Raw genomic sequence first — 16,733 nt, forward strand, 5'->3', positions numbered from 1 at the left:
TGATGAATGTTCTCAATTTTTGGCAAAACGATTAAAAACTGCTTTTTATTTATCTACTTAGTCCTATATAAAAAAATCCAAAAAATCTCTTTTTTTTCAAAAACTGTCTCAAAATATCTTTTTTTACAAAATCGCAAAAAAGTGTCATTTTTGCTTCTTGTCGAAAAATTGGCGAACATATCTTTCTAGCAAAATAAATGGAAACTGTCCTTTATTTACAAAAAATGCCAAAAAATCTCGCTTCTTTCCAGAAATTGTCCAGAAGCATCAATTGCCCAAAAGACTTTCTTTTTGCTAAAATCATCAAAGCCTCGTGTTTTTCGCCAAAAATTGATTTTTTTTCAAAAATTGCAAACATTCTCATTTGTTAAAAATTGTCAAAAATTATCTTGCTATCAACGAAGTTTTGCAAAACAGTTCTACTTTTTCTCTTGTTGTATCACTTTTTTTCGTTACTGTAACTTTTTTTTGTAAAAAATTGAGTATGAGTTAAGATCATGAATTCATGATCTGAAACTTCCACATTAAAATTTCAGTTGCTCAGATCAATTTTTCGATTCTATGAAAATTTTTGAAGATCCAAAATTGGCCATTTTTAGCGGTTTAAGCCCATACATAAATTTTTTTTTAATGAAAAAAAAAATGTATTTTCAATCAGTAAAAATTATGCAAATTGATCATTGAACTGATTATTAAATCCCTGAAATCCAATTTTAACGTGTTGAACCATTCTGTATAGCCTCTGGGTCAATTTTTAATTTTTCTAGAATTATCGAATTTCTCTTCAGAAGGGGCGAACATTTATTTAACCTGTTAAAATGCTTATTCTCGACGTTTTTTACGAGTTTATTCACATTTGGGCCGATTTCCAGATGAACGCCTCGAGTATGGCTTTTGACTTCATTTTTAAGAAGAACAAAAAATCAAAAAATGGAAAATTTTCTATTCACAGGGAAAAACAAGCCCCCCCCTCTCGTCCGAAGTTCGCCATTTTGAGGCCATTTGGAACCTTCCAGCACGATTTTCGATTTCTCCAGAATTTTTGAATTACTCTAAAAATTGCAGAAATCAATCGGGAGGGGGGGTTAAAATATTTTGGAAGGTAGCGATTTTTTTATGAAAAATAGTGAAGAAGTTGTGAAATGGTAGTGATTTTTTGGTCAACAAATTTGTAGACTCCCTGAAATTGATTTCCGGGTTTTTTCTTTTAGAGAAATTCAGCAATTTCAGAGGACTCAAAAATCACACCAGAGGCTTAGAAATCATTGAAAATGGTGAAATTCGATTTGACGGAGTTGATATTTATTTGATCAGGACTAATTTACTTACATAATTTTCAGTGGATAAATATATGTACATTCAGCAAAAATAAATAAAGCCCTCTTACTCAGCTTCGAAAGGGACGAGGAGGGAAACAAATGATAATTTTCTTAGTTCTTTGATACATGTTTACAGTTTTTTATTACGTGAGATGGAGGAATGGATTGTAGGAGGGAGAGAGAGAGAGAGGGGTACAAAATACATTAGTGTAGAAATTAAAACGCTGAGTTTCATATTATATTATTTTACGAAGGATTACGCATCATTAGGTACTTATTAAGTATACCTACCTACTTTCTATCTAAAAATACTTAACATACTCGTAAGAAAATTAAACTAAAACGAAATCGTTTGAATTTTAAATAAACTCATTTCAACGACTCGACATAAACCATCCACTCACTCGTACGGCGTAGAAAAGCTTTAGCACCGAATCCGATCATAATATCGAATCTAATAAGCTTTATTAAATGGAATCCAGTCGCTGTATTTTCTCTCAATCGATTTCCAGTCAGAATCGTTTGTAATTTCAATTTCGCCAATATCAGATTCGATATCGCACGTTTTCCAAGCTGTAAGCAATCGTATTGAAAACACTTTAAATTAGTTCTTGTGAATGATTTTTTTTTATTTTTAAAATCCTCAAACGAGTTAAATTGAATTGATTTTAATCAATTTTTGATCAGTTAGTTGAATTTTTTTTTAACTCTTGGAGTTATGTGCCAAAATCTTAAGGAATAGGGTGTGGGGGGGGGGTTCCTGGTTCAATTTTTTGAAAATGGGCTGTTGTAAAAAATCTGAGAAAGAAATCCATGAAAAATAGAAAAAAATATCTGAAGTTATTTCTGTTTATTTTTGTGTGATTAAACCTTTGAAAAAGATTAGGATTTTTTTTTTAAATTTGAGGATTTTTTTTTTTTTTTTAACACCTTGGTGTATTTTGGATCATTTTTGAAACAGAAAATATATTTTGAGAAGTTGAGGGCATTGATTTTTCCACCATCTTGTAAAACATGCCTACGTAGATATTAAACTCACCTAGTTTCGATGGCACCAACACATCAGCCGCAGCGCACTCGATTTTCTGAATTATATTCGCCGATTGACGATAACTCAAAGGGGAACTGGTTGCTGTTCTATTCACGCTGTAACTTCTCGCTGTCACGTGCACCAAACCAGAGTCCTTTTTGATGGAAATCGATAGGTAATCGATGACGTAATTCAATTCCAACGGTTTCTGTTTCTTAGACCCGTAATCCAAGATCATATTTCCGCGAATATTTTTCATCAGCAATGTATGGGTAAAGATGGAAGATTCCGCATCAGTATCCACTTTTAACGATTCGAGATTCAGTAACCCTTCGATGACGAGATTCTTCAAACAGAAACTGAAGAAGGGAATTTTCGGTATTTGATACTGATAGTAATATTGGTTTCGATAGGATTGCAAATTCGGGTACGCTGAGATGTTTTCGGAAGGTTGGTCGACGATTTTGACTATTTGGTCGATGGTTTCGGAAAATTTTGGATTACGGTCGATGTGTTCGCGTAGCAGTTGAGGTAGTATGGGTGTGATTGTGGTGGTTAATTCGTTTCTCTGGGTGTAGGTTAGATACCTTTTAGGCCAATTTATTTCTTCCTGCGGAATGGATTAGGTTTCGATAATTTTTTTTAACGTTAAAATTGGAGTAGTTTATACTTAATATTACTAGTAGATTGTTTATAGATTATGCTTACGAATGTTTCGTGATGTCGAACGTAATATCTGTCGTATGAAACGTTGAACGAGAATTTTACATTGTAAGGATCGTTAGATGCTGGAATCGCTTCCAATACGAAGTTCTTGAAATGCAACGTGGTGAAGAAAAAGGCGTAAAATTGGTCCTTTTTCGGACGAACTTCTCCCTCTAAAGTGATTCTCATTTTTTCTGTTGTTAAACACTGCAATAAAAAAAAAAATTTTAATTATTTTCTGCGTGAATTTGAATCGAGAAATTACCTACGTAAATTTCAATCTCATTCTTACGATTTTATTGTCGGATAATTTCCAGGTTTTTAGCGTGTATGGATAGGTTTTTCTCGCATCTATTGCGTGAGTGTAAAAGTTGACGTCGTAAAAGATGATTTTTGACTGGAAAGGCTCCAACTCGCGAGTGATATTGTATTCAAGGAGTCGAACTCGGTGGTATTCGGCTGAAGCGAATGCATTAACCAGTGCATCGTTGATATCTTTGGCGTCTGCTTTTTGGAATATTGTGGCGATCCAATTAGGCAATGATGAACTGATATCGTGTTTATTGGAAAGTAGGGTGGTTTGCGTTGAAAGAATTTCTGAAAATTATTCAGTTGGAATTAGCTATTTGTGAAGAAAGGTTAATTTTTGCTATACGATATTAGGTGAAAAATGGTTGCTAATTACCTTTTAACGCGAATAGAACGAAAAGTAAAAACATTGTTTGGTACCGGTAATTCATGGTGTCTACAGAAAGGAAGAAGAGGAAACTCGCCAATATACGATCACCAACGTTTAAATAATAACTGGAGTAGTTGAATAGGCTCAGTGATAGCTTAAGTACTCTTTTTTGAACATTGTAAAATAAAATTATCAAAATTGTGGGTCGTATCAGAGATCATAGTTTCGAAATTTAATTTTAGCATAATTATTGAGTGTGTGTACATTACTTATTAAATCAGCTGTAGGTATTGCTTCTTGCGAAATATAAATATGATGTACGTACGAAACATTTCATCATTTTTGGCGTCTTTTAATAAACTTTGAATATTAAAAAAGTAAATATTAAATGGTTATTGGGTAAAACGCGGAAGTACGAGTTTCAAAATTTGGTCTTCAAGCAATAATATTGCTGATTTTATTTGATTTTAAAACACATCCGCTTACACAACCGTTGTGATTTTTTTTTTATTATTAAATTGTTCGTTGAAAATCTGACCGAGATGTTATAGTTTGAAAAAACCATATTTTCTTCTAAGGTTTCTTAAAGTGCAACTAGTTGAGTGCATTCTCAAGGATGAGCCATGAGCAGGGTTCCAAAAATGAGAAATCATTGAGGAAAAAATTATGAAGTGTAAACTTTTGATGCAACAAGATGTGATTCATTTCTTTTTAACAGATTTTGTTTTTGGGAAATTTTTAGAAAAATTCATATACATTATGTAAGAAATAGCTGTTGTTCATTACGAATAATCATTTTCCATTTCAAGTAGGCACCTAGATCTACCTAACTAACTTCAGTTGCCTTTTACTAAAATTACCAAAGTCCTATTTCTTGTCAAAAATAGCAAAAATAGCAAAATTCTCACTTTGTCCTTGTAAAAAATTCTGGTTTTTGTACAAAATTGCAAAAAGTCGCAATTTTTCATCAAAAATCAAACAAAAGTTTTGCTTTTTTGCCAAAAAAACAGCCAAAAGTCTCACTTTTTCACCAACAAATTTTTAAAAAGTCACGCTTTTTCGACAAGAACTATGAAAAAGTATAATTGTTCGCATTTAATTGCCATAAAAGTATCAAGACTTGCTACATAAAATATGTAAACTGTCTAATTTTTTTTTGTTGTTAAAAATCGACAAGAATTCTCGTTTTTCAGCAAAATCGCGAAGTCTTGCTTTTTCAGTAGAAGTTGTCAAAAAATCACCAAAAAGCCTCACTTTTTTCCAAAAATTGTTAAGAAGTCTCATTTTTTGTCAGAAATTACCTGAAAGCCCTTTCTTCTGCTAAAATTGAAAATTACCATATTATAAGTCTTGCTTTTTGCCAAAAACTGTCAAAAATTCTAGTTTTTTAATACAAAAATATTCGACTTTCAGGAAAAGTATTGATAAAAACGGTCTTTTTTTGCAACTTTCACTCCAGGAAGTCTCGCTTTTTTTTTGACAAAAATAACCATTCTGTGCTAAAATTGTCAAAATCTCCCTTTTTTCCAAAAATTGGCTTCATTGCCAGAAATTACAAAAATTCTCATTTGTTTGCCAAAAATTGACAAAAATTCTCGTTCTCCAGTAAAACTGCAAAGCCTCGTTTTTCCAGCAAAAGTTATCGAAAATCATCAAAAAAGGCTCACTTGTTTCCAAAAATTGTTCAGAACCCTCGTTCTTTAGATCAAAAATTAGTTAAATGCCCTTTCTTTTGTTGAAATTGTCAAAAAAGTGTGGCTTTTTGCCAAAATTTGTCAAAAACTCTAGTTTTTTTAATACGAAACTATTCGCTTTTTAGGAAAATTATTCCTAAAAATTGTCGTTTTTTTCAGGTCTCACTTCTTTTCAAAAATCGTCCAGAAAAGTGTCGTTTTTTTTTTGTTGATAAAAATGCCATTTTCTGCGCAAATTGGCAAAGCCTCGCTTTTTGCCAAAACTTGGCTTTATTGCTAGATTTTCAATGTTCTCTATTTTTTTGCTGATTTTTTTTAATGCATTGTTTTGCTCTCGTTTTATCTTTTTTTGGAGTTATTTTTGGTTACTAATTGTTTATTTTTTCAAGCTTTTTATTTACTAAGTTTGTTGTTTTCTTTTGGTTTTTTATTTATTTATTTATTTATTTATTTATTTATTTAATGAGCCATATACAGCAACTTATTGGCTAGAGGCTCGTATTTACGAGTGAAAAGCTTAAAATTAGGTTTGCGTATTATTATTACTATTTTTTTTTTGGAAGGAAAAAAATTCATAAAAAATTGGGTTGGAAAAATTGAAATGAGTTGAGGGTTGAAAATATTTGGCATAGGTACGTATTTACCATCTAGAAGAAGAAGAGCCGGAGGGGGGGGGGTTAATGATTGCAGATCCTATTAATACTGCGATCTCATCAAATCTGGTCTTATCAGATTGGATGTTAGGAGATTATCGATCTGATCCGATGAAATTGGTCTGATCATACAATTAGATTAATTTCTTCTATTGGATCTGATCAGGTCTGAACAAATCTAATCCGGTTTAATCAAATGTATGATCTGATCAGGTATCCCCCTATGAATCTTATTAGCATGTTTAAAACAGATAAGCATAATAATCCAACCAATACTTTCATGCGATCAGATCTGGAATTGAGTGCGGGAATGTACATATTATGGATCTGATCAGATGACACGAGACTAGTAATATTAATCAGATTTCTCCTATTGAATCTGATTAGGTCTGAACAAATATAATTGGATCATGACTTTGATCAGATTAGATGAGGTCGGATGAGGTTGCATCTGAGAACTATCCGTTTCCGATCTCATTCAATCAGAGAGACAAACAGTTAGGTATGGGATTTTTAATGCACAGTTTTCAAGTTTCTTCCCTTTCAGATGAGTGCATTTAATTTTGGAATTTGATGATATATGTATTAATATTAGTTTATTATTATGTGTATAATACTTAGAAAAATGATTTGTATTATTTTTTATTTATAAAATTCTTATGAAATATTGAAGTACCTAACCGAATCTGTTTATTGTTCTGTTCTAGGTGAGTGTTTATAAAATCCTGTACTTTTGTAGAATACAACATCTCGTAATTTTCCTTCGATCGACGCAGATACGTCTTTAAGGTATGTGAACATTAAGCAGTAATACTGTTGTTTTCGTGAACTGAATTTTTCATTTCGGTACCATCGTTATTGAATGGGATCCACTCTTGGTACTTGCGTCTCATCGTGGGCCAATCAGATATCGCTTGGATTTGGATTTGTTGTTCAAGTATCTTGACATCGTATGTTCTTTCAACTGTGTAAAAAAGAAAAGAAAGATCAATTTTGAGATTTTTTTTTCTTCAAAAAAAAAGTAATGAAGTGAGGAATTTTAATAATTTTTTGAAAAATCACCCAGATTCGAGAACTTTGATGAGTGATTTTTCTGTTTTCCCTAAAAAGTGAATTTTCACTCGGAGAATTTTTATGGATTTATACTCAGATTTGAGCCCCCTGTTTCCCTCCGAAAATCCACATTTGCACATTTTTAATTACATGTGAGGGATTTCCGGTTTAAGACCCACCTAAAATCTTATAGGGTCCAATTTTTTTTTTTTTGATAAAAATTGTAAAAAATGATGTGAAATTTGAAAGTAGGTGTCTAAAATTTAAAATTTGGCAGTTCATCAGCTAAAATTGCATCGTGACTACTCTCACAGTGTTTTGCTTAAAAAAAGAAGAGGCCTCTATTCAGATGTGAGCCTACACGTTCATGAAATAAGTTCAAACTTGAATTCACTTTACCTACCTACTGATTCTTTACCTAGGTATAATACGTATTGAAATAAAAGTCCCAATTAACAGATAATGAACTAACCTTTCATCGATGACATAATATAAGACGCAATAGCTGTTTCGATCGTGTTCATCATCAGTGGCGATTGACGATACGTTAAAAGTCCATCTGTCCCATTAACGTAATAATATCTGGCATTCACGCTAACACATCTCGTATTCTTGTTTATCGATATCGTAAGATAATCCGTTTTAAAGTTCAATTTCATGGGTGTCTCTCCGGGTCGTCCATAATCCAAAATCATTCTTCCCTCGACATTCTCAATCAGCAACGTATGCGTAAAAGACTGAAGTTTATCGTACACGTGAACCATTTGGAAATTCATCAACCCTTTAATAATAATCTTTTTCAAATGGAAACAGAAAAAGGGTATTCTTGGTATAAAGTAGTAAAATTTGTTTTGAGAATCGACGCTATCGGAATACATCGAAGTGATTTGGTATTTGGCTTGATCATACGAGTTGAAAATGGAATCGAAAATTTGGTAACGATTCAGGTGTTCGAGTAACATCGAAGGCAGGGCTTCTAAAATCACTCTATCCAGGTCACTTTTCTCTTCATCGGGTAAAACATTTTTTTCAGCATCGTACGCGGTCCAGAAACATTTGCGGAGCTGGAAATTTGAAAGAATGAAGTACGAAGTGAATTTTTCGAATAAAGGAGATGATCTTACGTGTGTTGGTAGTTTTAAATACTCACTAAATCATGCGACATGATGAAAGAATCGTATTTCATTGTTAATTGTGTTTGATTTCGATTTTCCGGCGATTCAAAAATATTCATGGTGACGTTTAACAATTGCATAGTGACGTGAATAGAAAGCACTTTGGTACTTTCGTCTTGTAATGCTCCTTTGACGTTGAAAACGAGTTTCTCGAATGATATTTGCTAAAATGTAAGGTATTTCGTAGGATTTATTAGGGTCGGCTTTAGGAATAGGAAATTGCTTAGGATTGGTTTTTCACTCACCAAGTTCCTTTTGCTGAAATCCCATTCGACTAACGGGACCACGCAGCTAATTAAGATAAAGGTGATATCACGAAACACAACCTCGTGCTTGATATGTTTACTTTTGAAATCCATTTTGTATTCAAATTCATCCATTTTGTATTTACTCATCTCCCATAGTAAATTGAACACTGTGTCTGAGTCAGCACTATCGAACATATTTGCTATACAACGATCTAAAGCTTTGGTGATGTCGTGTTCCATGGAGACGTGGATATGACTATGACATGGCGAATGTGTAGCAGTTTTTGCTTCATCTTTGTGAACAATATCTGATAATGTGGAATGTCCGGCTGTAACATTGGAGTCTTGCGATGAGACTTCTGGAAAATATTGATGCACAACATTATTAGGTATCAAAACCTTCAACCTTCGGGTACTGAAAAAAGTTAAATGAGCATTATTTTTTATACCATGTACCTTTGAAAACAAACAGAATTGTCAGCAAAATCCACGTTACGAAATGCATCTTGAGTGAATATGAAAATAAACTTATGAGAAGCGATGCCAAGTCTTGGAATTTTGATTTGATTCATGTACAGTTAAAGTGCTCATAGATCTATTTATTTTTGTAAGTCGTAGCTTATCTCATGAATTAAGTACCTACATGCTTTAATTGGATTTTTGCGAAAGATATCGGTTTTATTTCATTAGTGAATTAAAAAAATTATGAAGTTATTTAGAATGTACCTACTTGTATTTATCTTTAGGATAAAACATTCTGCCATCAATGAAAAATTAGCTCATGAGAGTATATTGTGTACTTCGAGATCTCCCGATCAAAAATTGGCCATGATCGAGCCCCAAAAATCGATTTCGAGCACATATGCTCAATTACGTTTGAAATGAAAAAAAAATGTAGTGTCAAAAAATCGACTTTTGGATCGAACATCGATTGATCGAACTCCAAAAATCGATTCATTTGCGATTTTCGATGGCGTATGTTCAATTACGTTTAAAATGAGAAAAAAGTATTTTAGCTTTAAAAAAAAATCGATTTTTGGATCGAACATCGATTGATCGAATCCCAAAAATCGATTCATTTGCGATTTTCGATCACATATGCTCAATTACGTTTGAAATGAAAAAAAAAAATGTAGTGTCAAAAAGTCGACTTTTGGATCGAACATCGATTGATCGAATCCCAAAAAATCGATTCATTTGCGATTTTCGATCACATATACTCAATTACGTTTGAAACGAAAAAAAAATAAAATATGCACTGCAGCCTCAAAAAGTCGACTTTTGGATCGAACATCGACGATTGATCGAATCCCAAAAATCGATTCATTTGCGATTTTCGATCGCGTATGTTGTTCAATCACGTTTGAAGTGATAAAAAATATTTTAGCCTAAAAAAATCGACTTTTGGATCAAACATCGATTGATCGGATCCCAAAAATCGATAATTTCATGTTTCAAATTAAAAATCAACCTTATATCTCTAAAAATCAATTTTAGAGTAAAAAAATCAATCATGATCTAAGATTGATTGATCAAACCCCAAAAATCGATTCACTTATTTTCGATTTTCAATCCCAAGTGACCAATAATGTTCGAAATGAAAAACTTAATCTTATGCTAAAAGATGATCTTGCAGGTTAAAAATTAATCCATTTTCAAAATTTAAAATTTATTTTTCAGTGCTTTTTAGTTTCACTTTCAGTTTTTCATTATTTCCCAGTTTTCATATTCATGTTCCATTTTTGATTTCTTTTTTTAGTGTTTAGTTTTATTTTCAGTTTTTGATTCAACTTTTTGGAATTTTCAAATTCATTTCCGGTTTTTGGTTCAAGTTGTACGTGTAGTAGTTGTATAAAGTTTTTTTCAATTTCTGATTACATTTTCAGAGTTTTCGATTTCATTTTTGGAACAGTCCATTCGATTTTCAGTTCCTGGATTCATTTCAGTTTTGAATTTTATTTTCTGATTATTTCCGGTTTTATTTTCAGTTTTCAACTTTATTTTCAGAGTTTTCGATTTTTGTCTGCAGTTTTTGGTTTTATTTTTGGTTTTAGATTTTATTCTGACTTTTCAATTTAATGTTTGAAATTTCCAATTTTTTGGGAGGGGGGAGCATTTTCAGATTTTGGTTTTGTTTTTACATTTTCGATTCAATGTTCCGAATTTTCGATTTCATTTTTAAAATTTTTGATCTTATTTTTATTAGTTTTCAATTTTTTCAAAATGAATTTTCAATTTTATTTTCAGAGTTTTTGGTTTATTTAGTGCTGTTTTTCTGATTTAATGCTCAGAATCAGAATTTTTAATTTTTTAGTTTTTATGTAATTTACATAAACGACTACAATATGTAGGTACACTGGACTTATAATGTAATGTTTATAGCTTATAATTATATTGTTCTACATGGTACATATATTTACAAATCAAAAAAATGCTCAAATTGGTAGGTTATTCTAAATTTAATTTCTGATCTCAATTTCGGATCCACCGTTTTATTTTGTTTCAACTTTGGAATGCATTCAAATGAAATTTCGCGACTTCAGAGTTCTCATTGTCGTCGTTGAATGGAATCCATCCTCTGTATGATTCTTTTACACTTTTCCAGTCAGTTGCGTTGGTAATATCAATTTCATCCAAAGGTGTTTCCAAGTCGCATACTTTTCCAACTGTTGAAACAGATAGAAAATGTCATTATGGAATTTAAATATTTGGGATAAAAATCATTGAAAAATAATGATAACTCACCTTCCATCGATGGCAATACAGAAGACGCGATTCCTCGCTCCAGACCATGAATGATCGCCTCCGACTGACGATTCGTTAACAAAACGTTAGTTTTTGCTCGAGCAATATGGTAATATTGGGCATTCACATAAGCGCAACTAGTATCGTCTCTTTTCGAAATAAAAAGACAGTCGATTTGGAAAATCATTTTCAAAGGCGATTCTTCGTCCGTTCCGTAATCCAAGGTCACACTTCCTTCGACATTTTTAACCAACAGAGTATGCGTAAAAACGCCAGACGTGCTGTGAACTTTGAACGATTCCAAATTCGATAACCCGAAGATGACTACTCGTTTCAAGGTAAATTCGTAAAATGGGATTTTCGGTATCAGGTAGTGGAATAATCCGGAATTTTTCACGAAATCAGGATGTTCGTAAATTATTTCTTTTTTCGTATCGGTATATGCTTCGAAAATTTCGCCTAGGGCGTAAGAAAATTCGTAATTGTTTTGTATGTTTTTGCTGATCATTAAAGGCAATACTGGTTCGATTTCTTTGTTGAGGTCTTCGTGCGGTGGAGTTGTGACGTTGAACCATTGTACATCCTGAAAGTAATGCATTCAATCGTCAACTAAACTAGGTACATATCAATTTTATAACGAATAATTTTCAGTTTTTATATCAAATTTACGTTACCTCGTCGCCATTCAAAAATGTGACCGATTCGGGGTATGAAAAATCATAGGCGATTTTCAGGTAATCTGTATTTTCTGGGTTTGGAGATGCTACCGCTACCAGTGTCGCGTTGAAGACGCCCAGATAAGTGTTGAAATCGGCATACGGCTCATTCTTTTTCGCGCCGAGTGTTCCTTGTGTGTGTAACATTAGTTCTTCGAAGAATACAGTCTATACAATGGAGATGAGTTGAAATTATTTGCTTGTTCAGTTTATGAATTTATTGAAAGTTTTTTGTACGAGTATTTGTACGTAACCTTACCAGTTTGTTTTCGGAGAATTTCCAGTGAATTTGTGGCGGCTCCCATTCGCCAGAGAAGTCGGAGTCGACCATGTCTTCCGTCATCCTCACCATGGTAAAATTAACATCTTGGAAAAAGAACTTTTTGTCGAAATGGCTTACGTTATGGTCCAACTCGTGTTCGAATTCTTTCACTTTGTAATAGCTCACTGTTGAGAATAGATCGCATGCTTTTTCTGAATCAACTGTGAATACGGAGGTGATCCATTTATCCAAAAGTTTTGTGATGTCGTTTTCCAAATATATCGCTTGCGATGAGAAAATACCTGCAACATGGCGAGGAAAAATTGAAATGTAGATTATTTCTTCGTTTCTAGAATGAGTTCTGTTCCTCAAAACGTAATATACAATTGCCGAAAAATTGGAATTTTTCAGGAAAATACAGGTTTTGAAAAAAGATAGGTTTTTATTTTATTCGTGACAAAAATTATGCATTTGCAAAAATTATACCTACCAGAAAACAGGGGGTTATGTGATTTGTAAATTTTAGCCAATTAAGCTTGAAAACTTTATTTTTAAAAACTGAAAATTTCAAAAATTCATATTTATAACAATTACTAATGTTTATACAATTAAAAATTCCCAATTTCCACGTCAAAATTCTCATAAGTCACCTCTTAAAAAAAATCTCCGAGGAGGTGCCCCCAACAATGTTGATCTTCTTCCAAACTCCAACTCTTTCATTGGTTGAAAAATATCAAAAAATGAAATACAAGAGAAGATGGTGAGCCTTTCTCCTAAAATTTTAAATTTCTGTGCAATAATATTCTTCTAAATGAGCCCTCTCCCCCTCCCCCCCATTCCAAGAAAAAAGTCACTGGTCCTATCGGTTTTACTGTCAAAAATCAAGTAGGCCTAAAATTAGAAATTTTGAAATTAAAATTAAAAAGTGAAATTAAAATTGAAAACTGATGATGAAAATTGAAAATGAGATTTAAAACTTTGAACATAAAATTGAGTTGAAAACTCCAAGACAAAATCGAAAACAGAAAAAAAGGATAAAAATTAAATGAAACTGAATACTCCAAAAAAATGTTTCGAAAATGAAATCGAAAACCCTGAAATTCCAATCGCTTTGAAAGTGAAATTAAATAAATTCAAAAACTGAAAATGAAACTAAAAACTAAAAAATAAAATCAAAAATGAAAAAAATGAAAACTGAAAAAAAAAACAGAAAGTGCATGAAACTAAAAAAATCTGAAAAAGAAACCCAGAATCCTGAAAATTGGATCAAAAATTAAAAATGATAATGAAAAACTAAAAATCAAGAACTTGATATAGTCGGAAACGGAGAGATTACTTAAGGGAGAGAAGGAAATGTTTGATTTCGTACTCAGTGAGGTTTGGAATTATTCCTTACGTGGGGAATAATTGCCTATTGCCAGCTAGCTCAGAAGGCTGTAACCTATCATTTCAACCATACACATTCAATGTTCATAGTCTTCAATAAAAACGCTGTTTTACTTAAACTATGTATTTACACTATTTACAAATCGTCATAAACATACATCTTGTGCAATTATGTTTTCACATAGCAGTTGACTGAATGATATTAGGAGACGTAAATAACTTAACTCTACCTATAGTGAGAAAGTCAGCTAAGAGATACCTAATTTTTAAGAGAATTATAACTTCGCCCATGCCACTCGCAGGTGGAATAGTGCGTGAAAAACATATACCTATAAGGCTCCTAATAAAATAACGAGGTATTCATCTAATTAAGGTCGTTGCACTAGACATTTTAGTCGGACGTACAACGACACAAAAAACACTTATAATTAAATAGTATGCACATATTACTACTTACAGAACACTATACGCTTTTTCCATCTCTATCTGTGGCCTTACTAATAATAAAGGCATCGATGGAACTTAACTAAACGAGACCGCACGTAGCACTTTGCATAATCCGAATATGCCGCGGAACATAACGAATTACCAAAATAGGCACTATTTCCGAACATGATTAGATCGATAAAAATATATTAAAACGAATTAGATTACCTCGCTAGAAGAGGGTACAAACAACCATCGCTTGATCGATAATCTCCCCTCTGGGGAGACATTCACGATCTATTATATTAACAGGCGACAAGGAATCAACTAACGCGTATTGCCAAAACCAAGTATGATATTAACTAACAATCGAAACGATGCAATTTTTACATTGCTGCGAATTAGATACATCTTTAGAGATGCACGCGAAAAGCACGACGTTGCATTATTCCTAAAGAATTATAAGACTACTGATTTCTCTGAAGAAATCGTTAATATAGAGAGTACATAGTAGCGAGATCCCACCCCTAAATGGTGGTGGTATTTGCGTAATTCGTGAAAATTGCTATGTACAAGTACAAAGCTCATAAATAATATTTTTAAACCCTATCTTTGGTCATAAATGTCATCACGACGCGAGCCGCGAGATCATTAATTAATTGACCTGTCACAGGGGGTGGAATGCCGCCACATACGTCGCTAACTAAAGACATCATAAATCTGTCATTCTATCGTCCTTGTCGCGAACTCCTTGATATAGGGGGTTCGGACAACGACCTGACGTCATGTACGTAAAGTACAGAAGAATGCAAGATTTCTACTTTTCTAAATAATTTACACACGTTCCCAATATTTTCAATATAAGGGGTCAGTAAAATATGCACTACCTTCGGCAGTGGGGCCAATCTGCCCTATGTCAAACTCAGAAAATCAAATCAAATACCGATTACTTACTGAACGTTATAAATAAAAGTAAAATCAAAAAGGCTGAAAATAAAATCAAAAATTGAAAATAGAATGAAAAATTGAAGTTGAAATTGATAATTTTGCATTCGGAACAAAAATGAAATAAATTGTTCAATAATTTCTAATTTCTGCGCCAGAGTTCTCTAAATAAGCTCATTTTTTAAAGCAAAACTCTCACCATAATTTTCTATTTTTTTTTTCAATTTTGAGGGGTTTCGTTCCGGAATTGATCTTGTTTAGGACATAAGAGCAGTTTTTTCCTTGAAGAAATTGAAATTATCCAAAAGGGTTCTGATTCAGAAATTAAAAATGTGGGTACTTACATAAAATTTTCTCGAAAACAAAAAATTGAGCATTTGAAAAAATTCTGATCGAAAAATTTTGATTTGAAAAAAAAACTTTACGTTTTTTTGATTTTCTTCAACTTTTGGGAAAAAGTTTTCAGCGCTTTATTTTTGACTTGAGATTTTTAAAAAAATAGAATTTCGAAGTATTTTTTAAAAAAATCGTGTGATTAAGAATTTTGGAAAGTTACGAATTGTATAAAATTTAGTGGAAATTTGGTTATCATTAGTTACATTTTCAATCTTGTAAATCAGAATAAGGATTGGCCATTCAGGAGCCTTCAGCACGTTTCAACTTTCTAATCCAATAAGAAGAAATTTTTACTCATTTTTTTCAAAACTTTGGCCCAAAATTTTATTGTTGAAGATTTCTCACGATTCGAAAAATGGATTTTAAATTTTTGGTAATTTTTGATCTAACTTTGGTTGGACTCTTTTTCAGTTGAATGCCTCAATTGGGGTGATTTTCAAGTATTGAAAAATACTTACACTTTCATGGTTATTTTTCTGATTTGTGGTGGGATGATGGATGAAGAAAGTGTACCAATATAACAACACTTGAAAAAAAAAATCAACTGACTTTTCACTTATGCTCTCTTTTGAAAATTTTTTGAGCAGAAACATTTGCAAATAGGTAAGAGGCTCAATCTACCAACATTTAGAAGATTTTTTCAAGAATAAGATTGGAAATGTGTAGGAAGAGGAATGATTTCTTTTTCAAGCATGAAATCTTCTTACATTAAAATTCTGATGGTTTTTGAATATTGTCAAAACTGGAACCGATCTTATGATCTCGTGACATAGATATTCTTCAGAAGGGGCATAACGATATGAGTTTTTGAGTTCTTTGACCTCATTAAGATCTGCTGAGATGAAATTATTCTGAATTGAGAAGTAATCTTACACACTGCTCAAGTGCTCAGTGCTCATAAAACAATTTCATCTGTATTTGACCCATTTTATTATAGTTTGATTCGTGTTCCTCACACTTGATTTCTTTTTTTTTTAAATTACTCGAATTTTTTCATCAGTCGAATTTTTTCTTGTCGAATATTTTTCCAACTGATTAAATTGCAATAAATTCTACTTACCTTGCAGTACGCTCAGCGAAAATAATAAAATCTTCGTTATATAGTGCGAATGCATTTTGAACCGAATGCAGAATAAAATAACTTAATAATCACTACGATTGCCACATCTCTTCCAAATAAGGCTACTGCTTTGAAAATGTCTTTCAATTAAAAAATTCTTTCACCAAGTAAAAGATTAAGGTATTTTTTGATACGAAACGATAAGAATCAGCGATAATTTGCGTTATTGATTGGAAATTTT

At 32.3% G+C, this 16,733-nt stretch overlaps 3 protein-coding genes across 3 annotated transcripts; all 3 read right to left on the reverse strand.

Annotated features, from left to right (window-relative positions):
- Positions 1 to 1,295: 1,295 nt before the first annotated feature.
- Positions 1,296 to 3,933, reverse strand: LOC135837300 (uncharacterized). Its single transcript, XM_065352525.1, has 5 exons — positions 3,740 to 3,933; positions 3,347 to 3,651; positions 3,058 to 3,261; positions 2,359 to 2,959; positions 1,296 to 1,892 (listed from the first exon to the last, which is right to left on the reverse strand). Exons 1-5 carry the CDS (start codon positions 3,792 to 3,794, stop codon positions 1,774 to 1,776), a joined length of 1,284 nt encoding a protein of 427 aa, XP_065208597.1. The 5' UTR covers positions 3,795 to 3,933; the 3' UTR covers positions 1,296 to 1,773.
- Positions 3,934 to 6,706: 2,773 nt separating this feature from the next.
- LOC135837302 (uncharacterized) lies at positions 6,707 to 9,147 on the reverse strand. The gene is made up of 5 exons (XM_065352527.1): positions 9,013 to 9,147; positions 8,554 to 8,915; positions 8,284 to 8,472; positions 7,606 to 8,197; positions 6,707 to 7,044 (listed from the first exon to the last, which is right to left on the reverse strand). The coding sequence occupies exons 1-5, from the start codon at positions 9,059 to 9,061 to the stop codon at positions 6,881 to 6,883; spliced, it is 1,356 nt and encodes a 451-aa protein (XP_065208599.1). The 5' UTR covers positions 9,062 to 9,147; the 3' UTR covers positions 6,707 to 6,880.
- A 1,779-nt stretch (positions 9,148 to 10,926) lies between these two features.
- Positions 10,927 to 16,648, reverse strand: LOC135837303 (uncharacterized). Its single transcript, XM_065352528.1, has 5 exons — positions 16,493 to 16,648; positions 12,277 to 12,581; positions 11,976 to 12,185; positions 11,302 to 11,884; positions 10,927 to 11,222 (listed from the first exon to the last, which is right to left on the reverse strand). The coding sequence occupies exons 1-5, from the start codon at positions 16,545 to 16,547 to the stop codon at positions 11,059 to 11,061; spliced, it is 1,317 nt and encodes a 438-aa protein (XP_065208600.1). The 5' UTR covers positions 16,548 to 16,648; the 3' UTR covers positions 10,927 to 11,058.
- Between the last annotated feature and the right edge of the window lie 85 nt (positions 16,649 to 16,733).

Source organism: Planococcus citri, chromosome 2 (assembly GCF_950023065.1).
Source record: "Planococcus citri chromosome 2, ihPlaCitr1.1, whole genome shotgun sequence".
Classification (NCBI taxonomy): domain Eukaryota; kingdom Metazoa; phylum Arthropoda; class Insecta; order Hemiptera; family Pseudococcidae; genus Planococcus; species Planococcus citri.

What these genes read in the sequence shown, in the direction of transcription:
- LOC135837303 (XM_065352528.1), bottom strand. Translation starts at nt 16,547, where the DNA reads ATGCATTCGCACTATATAACGAAGATTTTATTATTTTCGCTGAGCGTA. An exon ending in TTCGCTGAGCGTACTGCAAG is followed by an intron (nt 12,582 to 16,492) that starts GTAAGTAGAATT and finishes GCCATGTTGCAG; the next exon opens with GTATTTTCTCATCGCAAGCG. An exon ending in TGTATTGCCATCGATGGAAG is followed by an intron (nt 11,223 to 11,301) that starts GTGAGTTATCAT and finishes CTGTTTCAACAG; the next exon opens with TTGGAAAAGTATGCGACTTG.
- LOC135837300 (XM_065352525.1), bottom strand. Translation starts at nt 3,794, where the DNA reads ATGAATTACCGGTACCAAACAATGTTTTTACTTTTCGTTCTATTCGCG. An exon ending in CGTTCTATTCGCGTTAAAAG is followed by an intron (nt 3,652 to 3,739) that starts GTAATTAGCAAC and finishes AATAATTTTCAG; the next exon opens with AAATTCTTTCAACGCAAACC. An exon ending in AATTATCCGACAATAAAATC is followed by an intron (nt 3,262 to 3,346) that starts GTAAGAATGAGA and finishes TTTTTATTGCAG; the next exon opens with TGTTTAACAACAGAAAAAAT.
- LOC135837302 (XM_065352527.1), bottom strand. Translation starts at nt 9,061, where the DNA reads ATGCATTTCGTAACGTGGATTTTGCTGACAATTCTGTTTGTTTTCAAA. An exon ending in AATTCTGTTTGTTTTCAAAG is followed by an intron (nt 8,916 to 9,012) that starts GTACATGGTATA and finishes AATATTTTCCAG; the next exon opens with AAGTCTCATCGCAAGACTCC. An exon ending in ATTTCAGCAAAAGGAACTTG is followed by an intron (nt 8,473 to 8,553) that starts GTGAGTGAAAAA and finishes CTTACATTTTAG; the next exon opens with CAAATATCATTCGAGAAACT.